Consider the following 11,058-nt stretch of genomic DNA (forward strand, 5'->3'; position numbering starts at 1 on the left):
CCATTCCTTCTATTTGCATTCCCTTCAAACCGTTGATGTCTTTGGAAGTCAATGTTGTTAATCAAATTTTCTTTACTGATACCTCTGATCCATTATGTACAGCGTCCGGGTCTTTTTTAGGGCTACAATGTTTACTTTTTATTCATAAAGAAGTGCAGTGATGATGAGTTAGAGATGAACCTAAAAATATATTCCATTGTGAGTAGTTGAACGTGAAAGAATCGAGCAAAATATATAGAACTAACACCCAAGGCCTGGGTTCATGAATTACTTGCGTTGATTTCTTTTGCGCTTTTTAGCGAGGACGAGGCCTTTATTTTTCGTGCGCCAATCCCAGTGGGTACTTCCTCCTTTCATTCGGCGTGTCATGAGTTCCAGTACAGCAATGGAGGATCTGCCTCTAGATAGAAACATTGCTGATACCAGCGACATCGGTAAACTCACGATGTCTGTCCAAAAAAGCTGCTGTTTTGGCATGACGGTCCGCTTTCATTTCCGACGTTCTAGGAACCCGCCAGAACTGAACGCTCATCCCCCTCTCCTCCCACATTTCCACCTCCCCGAGAAGACACTCCCAAAGGTCCCGGTTCCTGATTGGTTCCCCAGCACGTGTAACCCAGCTGTACTGTATCCAATCGTATACCTCTCTCGTGATACCGTCCACTACATATTCCGAGTCTGTCGCAATGATCAAACGACTAAAGCCATCCATAGCCCAGTCTCGATATCTCAGAGCTGCAATGACGGCGCGAATCTGCGCGCGGTCGTTTGTCAGCGTGTGATGTTGGCCAGTGGGCCCTTTGTACTCGAGAGGAAAGCGTGCGTAACCAGATGCAGACTCGTTGTAGACAAAGGAACAACCCGCTCTGGCGTTCGGTCTGCCGTTGTCCATACACGTGCCGTCTGTTAAGATGAGGAATTCATCCTCGACGGATCGGTTGTCGTGATTCAGACGAATGAACCGGTGGACTCGGTCCGTTGCTGTGACTTTGGGGCAATGTGGGAACAATGACTGCGGCGTATCATTTGGATGCGGAGGAGCGAACTCTGTGGGGATGACGCGACCACTACCGACTCTAAGCTCCGTATAGAGTCGAGGGAGCATGTGGGGCGCGAAGTATTGCGCGGGATTCACTTGGTGGAAGGACATGGTGGTTTGGTAGGCCATAGCTTCAAGGTTTAGCATCTGCCGGTGGCCTTAGTATATCAGGCACAAAATGTACCTTCAAATACAGATGAAGGTGTCGGAGTTGGATAATAGGGAGATGACGGGAACACGACAAAATGGTAGCGAGCCTCGCTCCTTCCATACTTGTCCTGGATGCCTCAGGCCGGGATGACAAAAATCAATAATCATTAGTTATATTTCTTGGTGAACTACCAAAAAAATAAGTAAAGGGAATCTCCACGCGCCTCGCTATTCCAGTACTGGACACGCTGCAGAGGTAAAAACCGACAAAGATTAAAAGCACATACAGAAGCAAAGTTCTCGAACACATGTCCGCCATGAGATATACAGGAAATGATAGCTGACACAAAAAGAATGTGGAAGTAAGTCCTTGAGATCTATCCGGATATATCATCTTCATCTTCATGCATTCGTATCGCGCACACTGCGTAGGCACCGTTCAAGCCGTTTGCCACGCTCCTTTTCGCGTACAAGAGTATCCTTGACAAACGATCGGATGGCGTCACGGCCAACCCTTTCCCGCCAGGAGGTCCAGCCAGCGAGTTCGCCCACCACGACATCCTTGTTCCACGAGATCTCTTTCGCCAACCGAGTAGACTCGGATTCGCCCTCACGAACCTTCTGTTCGAGGTCACGGACTGACTTCTGGCGAGACTCTTCGAAGCCTGGCAGGTTTATATTGAATTTGCGGGGGAGGGAAGAGGAGAGGAGCGAGGAGCGAGAGCGAGAGGTATGGCGGTTTGTTGAAGAGAGGGAGGACATGAGGGCCAGTGGACGAGATAGAGATATCAGAATGGCGGCTGTTGTGTTGTCGACTGAGGAAAGAGCTGCCAAATACTGCAGGAGAGGGGAGGAGTCAGATCTAGAGGTCGATAGGTAGGTGGCGTAACGAGCAAAGGCCTCAATGTGAGAGATCGGAAGTGCATTAGTGGGCGCCCGGAGTGTAGAAAGGACAGATGAGCATATCATCACCGCATCAGCGAGATCGGAGGTTGCATTATGCAATGCGTGCCCTCGGCGAATCAGCGAACGCGTATTAACGTGTACACCGCGCACTATGTCCTGGGCGTGAGTGATAAACTGCTCTGTGTCGCGCATGCCCTCCAGTGAGACCGGCGCATATTCGTCCGCGATAGTCTCTGTGAGCACGGCAGCCTTGCGGTACGATCGATCTGCAACCATCTCAGGCTGAAGTTCTGGAACGAGGAAGAACTCCCACAGCATTTCGTGAGTTGAAAAGGTTGGATGAGCGAGGAGCGTCTTAAGGAACCGATCCAGCCTTTCCTGGAGATCATGGAGCACAGACCGTGATGGCTTCGAGTGGATCTGGAATGGATTCCGGAAATCCGAGAGAGATGGCATGTAAGATGCCGGATGCTCCACTGCAAGCCATTTAGCCAAATTCTCAAAGTCGGAGAAATTACGGCGACAGGTCGTAACGGTGTATGTTGTCGATCCGGGTCGCGACGATGCCACGGATTCGGTGGGAGGAAATGGCGCGCCTGATTTGAGAATGAATCGCACGGTTGCGTCCTCGACGAAGTACGATCGCACGACCGTTGTGACCCGACCCGAAGGATCTCCGCAAGCCGATGGAGGATGGGACAACAAGATCAAATCATCGATGCGATTCCGCACCTCATCATCCTTGGCTAATTCCACCGCAGTCAAACCACGGGCTTCTTTAATATGAACGTCGACTCTTGGGTCTAAGAAGAGAATGCGGACTTGATCAACTCGCCCGTACTTGCTGGCCATCATCAACGGTGTAAATCTCTTGTCGTTGGTCGCGTTGGGATCGCAATCGCTGTCCTGCAATATGCGCCTGGTGATATCAGGGTCACCAACAATATGCAGCAGTGTGTTCCCCTTCATATCGACATGATCATCAAGCTGAAGCGGTTTATTGTCGCCCTGTGCCCATTGCGCTGCAGTCAAAGCGGCTTGGACCATTGATTTGTATTCTGGATGATCATACGACCGACAGAGTGCAAAGAGCGGGGTTTGTCCATGTTTGTCTCGTTGTCGCCATGGGATAATGCTGCCAAGTCTCTCTAGTAGCGAGGGTGTGCTGAAAAGATAATGAGCAACGGTGCGACCGTGAACGTCGGATTTGGTCAAATAGGACGCAACCACGCTTATATCTGTCTTTGCAAATAGGAAGTCCAGAAGGATCTTAACTATCTCGGTGTGTGCGAGTTGCACCGCAGCGTTTAATAACGTGGTCCCATCGGTATTGGTGTCTTGAATGATTTCTTCCAAGGGGTAGTATTCTTCTAGAGTCAACAGGTACTTCAAAGCCTCGGTCTGACGGGCCTCTACTGCCATCATCGGTATGGAATGACCAGCAGGATCTTGGGTTTTTGTCAAGGTCTCAATCGAATTGTCACCTTCAATTCCACTGGCCATGGATCCGAGGGTTGCAGTCCTGGAGATGAATGAGACGGCTGATGACTCCGATAGACTGCGAACGTCCATTGAAACCTTCTTAACTGGACGGTGCGGGTGAGATTCTTGTATAATCGAGAGATCATCCCAAGTTTGGAATGGGAAAACATGGGACAGCGGTGGTGCCTCCACAACAGCTTCATCCAGGTATGAGTCGCCATTCGTATGACTCGTGTAAGAGTGATCAAGAGGGAGATCATCTGGCTCGTCAGCTTCATCTGTCTGGAACAGTACAGACTTTCGCCCCGGTTCCGGTGGACTCGTGTCATCTATTGCGCCATGATCCTCGTTCGGTTCCAGTATAGATTTCATATCCGATATTCTGCCCGCTTTTGTTGCTTGCCACAAACGTCTGTTCCGAGCGCTGGCACGACGTAATCCGGCGGAATCGGTGACGAGATACATCAAAACAGCTTCAAATGTACTTAGAGCATACCCCATCTCGCCATTATCAACGTCGTCGATGTAAATAAAATGCTGCATATACAACAGTCGAGCTTGGAGATGCCGTGTTTGAGAACGAATGACAACAATAAGCAACAACGAGACTAAGACATCGGCGTTGATCGTGACAGAGGAAGTTCCCTTCTCAGATGGCGAGCCGTCCAGTTGATCATAACTTCCCGGGAAGGAGATAACCTTGACTGTTCCAAGGAGAGTATTCAGCATATCATGGGGACATCGAGCGTCATTAATCTTCCGAAATTCTTCCACAGCTCGCCCAAGTCGGCGAATCAGTTCTCGCTTCCCTTCACGTCCACCTTCAACAGAGATTCCGACTTGGGATACATCGATGCTCTCCATCTGGCGAATGCGGGAATCCAGCTCTGTGTCCTCTGGTTGGCGGAATGAACACAGACGAGGGAAAAGCAGCGGCTCGTGAACTTGCTCGGCGACATAACGTTCTATCAGCCGCTCCACTAGAGGACCGGTGAGGTCAGTGGTTGCACCAAGCAACGATAATTGCTGCTTGTCAACGAGGCGGAAAAGATCAATGGCAGCAGTCACCGCGGTTTCTAAGCTCCGGCGCATGAGATCTTCGTCGTCCTCGAAGTACTCCTCAGAATTGAATGGCAATCGCCCTCTGCTGCGTGATGACCAGCTGCGGATAGAAGAGCTTTCGTCTGTAAAAGACTCGACGCGGGACAACTTGTGGACACGTTCACTGCCGGATGCAGATGGCGACCGAGAAGGTGGAGGTGGCAATGGTTTACCAAGTTCTTTTCCAAACTCTTTGAATAATCGTTCCAGGCCCGGATGCATCTGTCTCGCAATCATCGGGTAATTGGCTAGCAGTTCCCCGAAAGATTTGATCTCTTGTTTTGGTGGTGTCCCAATTGAATCTCCGTTTCCATACCTCCTATCTGGTGTAGTCTGTCCGACCACGCTGGCGCCGCTTCCAGGGACTACGGCTGGTATGATCTTCGCAGGGTCATATGTTCCGATCAACGGGCGAGAGATGTAGTAAATCAGCCATGGGCGCGATTCGTTGGACGGGTTGTAATATAGCACGTCGGAAAGCAGTTGGGCTTGTGTGAGTGACTTGAATCCTGATAGAGATGATCTCTGTTAGCTAACATATATGGGCGAGTGCATTCACCAGCAAGTGCTCTCACCCTTGTTGCTGTATACTGAGTTGTCCTTGATGATCACCGTCCGGCCATTAAACGTGGTCACCTGCTTTGCTTTGCCTCTGTTTTCTCGCATATTGCTCTCTTCTTTCGAATTCGCAGAGACAGTGTGGATTGGGATGCGGAGCACATGGCTCCCTAAAAATTCCTCTGACGCGCAAAGATCGGAATATAGCAGGTTCGACTCCCGGTCGCGTGAACCGATGAGAGACTCTGTCGTTGGAACTAGCAAGACCTAAGGCGTACACACAAGATCAATTAGCCACTCCGGATGATCCGCCGACATATGCACAGCTTCCACCTACATGATTCTCAACCGGTACACACTGGCCCGGGACAGTGCTTCGAAAGAAGGCACGGAGGAAAGGGTTTAGAGGGTGCATCCAAACGGTTTTGGACGGCCCAGTCGAAAGACTCCAGCAATCATCAAGCCGTCCGTCTCAAATCTCCGAAGCAGGGGATATGTGCGCCGTAAGATTTCGCGGGGAAGGACAGCTCGCATCCAACAGGCAGCGGCGCAGTATGAAGCCAGAGCGGGTCGTTGAATTAAGTGGACAGAGCTGCAAATAAGCTCGAACAAAAGCACAATGCTAGATCGCAGAAAACAAGAAGCCACAAATATAAGAGTTGACGCAGAAGCACATGTGTCGCGGGTAAATCCAGAACGTGATCGACAAGTTGATGGGCGCTATACTGCATTGGGTAATTATTTCATTCAATAAACTGCAACCTCGGGTTCCTCTTGCGTAGCTTCGGAGATTTCCTAATTCCATAAGATATTTCATCATGGCAGAAATCATGCATCGGGTTCAATCTCCATTTACAGAGAGGTGTTGCAAGTGGAGTTTGTGTAGTCCTGTCATGAGATTTCTAATATACAGAGAATAGATGGCGACAAGCATGCCATTAGATAAAAACACAAAAAGCACAGCCGGTCTCTCCACACAATGCAATTCAGTACACTTGTGCTGCACACAAGCAGCCAACCCAAAATAAAAACATAGTCTCTCCTGTGGAGGGAGATCAACCCAGTCTACGCACGTGTCTGCTGCGAGTACCACCGAACTTCAGACGAGTCGAGTCGGTCACTCGCGCAACAAGCCCCCGAATGTGTCGTCCTTCGTGGCCCAGCAGGACCTTTGTAAATGCATCGCGGCCCTTTCCGAACCCACGGTACACGACCTCCAACCGCTCGATCTCCATCAGGAAGCCCTTTTCCTGAATCTGATTCATAACATGAGCAGACAGTTGGTATGCCGGGTCAAAGCCGGAGCGACCAGCTTTACGGAAACCTATTTGACCGCATCCGATAGACATAAGAGGGCTCCCGTTCGGTCGAGTCAAGGTGAGGATTGTGTTGTGCTTGTGGCAGTAGACGTGCAGGTGGTGGGGAGGAGCTCGGTCGGCGTAGGGGTTCTTGACCATGTCGGCTTCGAGGCTTTCAGCCATCCTGGAGTAGTCAGAGCTACCGCGCGAGGATAGGGCTGGCTTCTTGCCCTGCATCATTTGGGTGATTGCAGAAAGCGGCGACGAGGAATCTGAAGGTGACTCGGGTTCTCGCTTCAGAATCTGTTTCTCAATGACGCTACCTTCACTGCGCGCAGAAAACGCCGTGCTTTGGTGGGAGAATAAACGTGTGGTGCTCAAGGAGGAGATTCGCGGGTGAGATTGGCGGCATACTGATGGCAATGCCTTGGTCAACTTGCTCATCGAAAAGGAGCTCATCGTGGTACAGCGACAAAGGACGAATACGAGATGAGGGAAAGAGCGATGGGTTATAGAAAGCCGGATCAATTGAACACCAATCACCAATCCAATGTGTTGAAATGGCCACAAAGCGCGGGTGGTGTAGAGCCGTTGCCGGACCGAAGGGAAACGCTGGAAGTTTTTCGAAGTCTTGGCATCTGCACTTTTTCCCTTCCCGGAGATCTTTACCTCTCTCCCCATCACCTTCTTCATATCGCGTCCAGGCTGGGCTGGAATCCATCTTGCCTCTACCCTCATATTTAATTCTATTTGTTCTCCTATCCCTTCAACGCTCCAGAGGATGATTCCGGCTAGGATGTCTGCGGCACGAGCCGTTTCCTTGCGGTCCCAAGCACCGTCTCTCAGAGTATCATCTCACCGGTTGTCTCGCGCCGGATCATATTCAACCGTCTCAGCTCAAGCATTCGCGCACTCTCTTAAAAGCCACCGTGCTGTCCTACAATCCCCTTCCCACCCCATCCCTCAACTTGTTTCGCCGTTCGCCGCTCTCCCTTTGACGCGGTCTTTCCACGCCGCAACCTCTCTTTGGCAACAGCAGAAGCAACAGGAAAAAAAGCAGGGTGAGGAAGAGAAGGCTGAATCACAGGGCGAGGAGTCTAAGGAAGAGAAAAAAGAGAAGCAGGAAGAGAAGGTTCCGCCACCACCCCACGGAGACAAGTCTCCTTGGCAGGTATTCCGTGAGACTCTGCAGACCGAGTTCAAGGCCTCCAAGGAATGGGAGGAATCTACTAAAGCGCTGGCATCCTCAGCTCACCAATTTACTGAAAATGAGAGCGTCAGGCGTGCGCGCGCTGCTTACGAGGCTGCGTCAAGCGCCACAACCTCTAAAACTTCCACAGCCATTAAGACGACCGGTCAAGTCATTGGAAAGGGAGCTGCTTGGACATGGAACACCAGTGTTGTGAAGGGCGTTCGGAAGGGTGTCAACGCAACCGGAGAGACCCTCGAGAAGGCCACAAGACCTGTTCGAGAAACCGAAGCATACAAGAGTGTGAAGGACGCCATCGATGATGGCAGCAGCTCACGCTACGGTGGTTGGGTCGAGAAGGAGGAACGTCGCAAGCAGCGACAGCGTCGAGAGGAGCAAGAGCTCAAGGCTGGAAAGTCTCTCCACGTTGAGGAGAGAGTTGAAGATCCCAAGTAAGTTTAGATGATGACAAGGGTTCAATCTGGCGTTCCTGACTCATTTATCTCCAGTGCCGGTACCAACGTCACTCTTCACAAAGATTCTGCCTGGAAAGATTCCTGGAGAGACTTCAAGGACTCCAACCCCATGATGCAGAAGCTCTTCTCGATCAAGGAAAACTACAACGAGTCCGAGAACCCCCTGATCAGCACAGCACGCAGCATTTCCGATCGCGTTGCTGGTTTCTTCGCCGAAAACGAGACCGCCATGGTCATCAAGAAGTTCCGGGAGATTGACCCCAACTTCCAGATGGAGCCTTTCTTGCGCGAGATGCGTGACTACATGTTGCCAGAAGTCCTCGACGCTTATGTGAAGGGAGATATTGAGACACTCAAGCTCTGGCTTTCAGATGCTCAGTTCCACGTCTACGCTGCTCTCGCAAAGCAATACACCACTGCCGGACTCAAGTCGGATGGTCGTATTTTAGATATCCGTGGCGTGGATATTTCTCACGCCCGTATCTTGGACCCAGGCGACATTCCTGTGTTCGTCGTTACTTGTCGCACCCAGGAGGTTCACGTTTACCGCAAGATCAAGACGGGTGAACTAGCCGCTGGTACGGATGACAAGGTGCAACTGGTCACCTACGCCATTGGATTGACTCGTATCCCTGATGAAGTCAACAACCCCGAAACTCGGGGCTGGAGATTGATCGAGCTGCAGAAGGCTGCCCGTGACTACATCTAAGGGCGCAATCTGTACCTCTCCATTCTATACTGCCACATTTTTCTCTATCATATTGTCGGCATATTTCTTCGTGGACCTCACCCCTTCTGCATCTTGACCTCCACTCCACCCCCTTTCGACTGTACAATACAACTGTTTGGTATTAAGCCAGGTAGATCCTGGCTCCTATTACGGTTATGCCTGTTCCAGTGACTGCCAATTTGGGCCTTCGCTGGTTAATCGGATTTTTTTTCTTCATGTATTAATGCTTCGTCCGGTCTGACATTTTGCCCAAGTCTTACTTACTCCGAGGACTTACGGCTCAGTCCGCTCAAATCTGAATGTTCCATCTTTCCCATAGACTAGGGTGCGTTGGATTTTATCTGAAGGCATTTCTCTGGGTCTCGAGGTGTTCTGCTGGCGTCTGTGCATTTTATTTTCACTCTCCCCTCGCCACCGTGTATGACTGCATTGGGTTGTTGGTTTTGGTTTCTGTTGGGGCCGTAATCGGTCACCAAGATATGAAAATTCTTGAAAATCGTGTAAATATATAAACAGACATTTCTAGCTTGATGATTTTGATATCTTGTAGTTCTCTCTCGAGTACCAGCTACCCGTAGTACTCCTTCCATGAACGTAAACGAGCTAAAGCCGTCATTTATATAGTGGACCCAACTCTCAATCCGTAATACTGACCAACCCGAATGAATGCCATGCTAAAGTTGTATGTTGGTGAAATAGATTTCCTACGTACCTGTACCCGGGAAATTACTTCAAACCCAGTATAAATGGAGGAATTCTTGAGGATTGCTTTCAATCGACATTTGACCGAAGTAAAAATGGCGGTTGAGGGTGGATCTACGTGGACATGAGCAAGAGAAAAGGAAGTGAGTTTTTTTTTCTTTCTAAAAAAACGCTTTGAAAAGTGAATTTGCTACATGGTATATCAGATTGCGTCTGTCAATTTCTCAATCGTCGGACCGGAAATTTAGTGCGGGCCTTCAGAGCCAGTACCAGCACCGGCACCAGCGCCAGCGCCACCACCACCCATCATATTCCGAGCCCTGTGAGCTAGATGTCAGTAATGTGATTTCAGAAACCCTGGTATTTCATAAACTTACATATTTGCGAGGTTGGGGTCGCTCATCAGGCTGGACATGTCAGGCATGCCGCCACCCTGGCCAAAGCTTTCAGCCATCTGGCGGAGGCGGGGATTGCTCATCAGGTTGCCGAGCATATCGGGGTTGCTCATGAGATTTTGCGCCATGGTGGAGAACATCGGGTTGCTCATCAGGGAACCCAAGTCGGGCATGCCACCAGCACCACCAGCGCCGCCTCCACCAAGCATGCTGGCCAGGGAAGACAGGTCAGGCATGCCACCAGGACCACCACGCGAGGCACCCGGAGCAGTGTCCAGTTCCTCGGACGGGGGCTCGGTGGTTCGGGTGGTCTCCTCAAGCTTCCGTGTCGATGTCTCCAAGCCACGCTTCATGGCCTCACTACCGCCGTTGCCTTCCGCCTCAATGCCCTTCTCATATGCCTCCTTGGCGGCATGGTAGTCTCCCATATCGAAGCGAGCAAGACCCAGACGGCTCCACGCCTTGGAGTATTTGGGATCGGCGGCAGCAGCAACCTCTGCATCACTCGCGGCCTTCTCATGCTGGCCTGAAGCGGAAAATGCGGCGGCGCGGTTGGAGAGATAGATGGGGTTGGCCGGGGCAATCTCGAGAGCCTTGGTGTATTGCTCAATGGCACCGGCGTAGTCCTTCTTAGCCATGAGAGCATTACCCTCGGACTTCAGCTTATCGGATTCCGGTGTGGGCACACCGGCCTTAGGCTTCTCTTCCTGGGAATTTTGAGCTCCTGCGGTCGATTGCGGGGTCGACTTGTTGCGCAACTTTTCGTAGACGTTGTAGATTCCGGCCAACGATTGTCCACCCACAGCATCCTTCACAGCAGCCTCGTCGGTAGGGTCAACTTTGAAGGTATCCGCGATACAAGACTGGGCGATTTCAATAGACTCGGCATCATCGGCGGTGAGGGTACCATCTTTCAGGCTGGAGCCGAGGAAATCGATGATGGCCAAAGCCAAGCGCTTGTTGCTTTCTGTTGGAGCCTATCATGAATCAGTACCATGAAACAACCACCACAGGCGAGAAGCTTACCATTAT

At 50.9% G+C, this 11,058-nt stretch overlaps 5 protein-coding genes across 5 annotated transcripts; 1 reads left to right on the forward strand and 4 right to left on the reverse strand.

The window, feature by feature from the left end:
• Positions 1-400: 400 nt before the first annotated feature.
• LCP9604111_4814 (uncharacterized protein) lies at positions 401-1,150 on the reverse strand (the record flags this gene model as incomplete). The annotated part of the gene is made up of 1 exon (XM_039072555.1): positions 401-1,150. The coding sequence occupies one exon, from the start codon at positions 1,148-1,150 to the stop codon at positions 401-403; it is 750 nt and encodes a 249-aa protein (XP_038929304.1).
• A 441-nt stretch (positions 1,151-1,591) lies between these two features.
• Positions 1,592-5,651, reverse strand: LCP9604111_4815 (putative VPS9 domain protein; the record flags this gene model as incomplete). The annotated part of the gene is made up of 3 exons (XM_039072556.1): positions 1,592-5,187; positions 5,254-5,503; positions 5,574-5,651. The coding sequence occupies 3 exons, from the start codon at positions 5,649-5,651 to the stop codon at positions 1,592-1,594; spliced, it is 3,924 nt and encodes a 1,307-aa protein (XP_038929305.1).
• A 640-nt stretch (positions 5,652-6,291) lies between these two features.
• On the reverse strand, positions 6,292-6,993 carry LCP9604111_4816 (mitochondrial 37S ribosomal protein uS11m; the record flags this gene model as incomplete). The annotated part of the gene is made up of 1 exon (XM_039072557.1): positions 6,292-6,993. One exon carries the CDS (start codon positions 6,991-6,993, stop codon positions 6,292-6,294), a length of 702 nt encoding a protein of 233 aa, XP_038929306.1.
• Positions 6,994-7,315: 322 nt separating this feature from the next.
• tim44 (protein translocase subunit TIM44) lies at positions 7,316-8,908 on the forward strand (the record flags this gene model as incomplete). The annotated part of the gene is made up of 2 exons (XM_039072558.1): positions 7,316-8,175; positions 8,233-8,908. 2 exons carry the CDS (start codon positions 7,316-7,318, stop codon positions 8,906-8,908), a joined length of 1,536 nt encoding a protein of 511 aa, XP_038929307.1.
• A 967-nt stretch (positions 8,909-9,875) lies between these two features.
• Positions 9,876-11,055, reverse strand: LCP9604111_4818 (uncharacterized protein; the record flags this gene model as incomplete). The annotated part of the gene is made up of 3 exons (XM_039072559.1): positions 9,876-9,951; positions 10,009-11,003; positions 11,053-11,055. The coding sequence occupies 3 exons, from the start codon at positions 11,053-11,055 to the stop codon at positions 9,876-9,878; spliced, it is 1,074 nt and encodes a 357-aa protein (XP_038929308.1).
• Between the last annotated feature and the right edge of the window lie 3 nt (positions 11,056-11,058).

Source organism: Penicillium roqueforti, assembly GCF_015533775.1.
Source record: "Penicillium roqueforti strain LCP96 04111 chromosome Unknown scaffold_10, whole genome shotgun sequence".
Taxonomy (NCBI): Eukaryota; Fungi; Ascomycota; class Eurotiomycetes; order Eurotiales; family Aspergillaceae; genus Penicillium; species Penicillium roqueforti.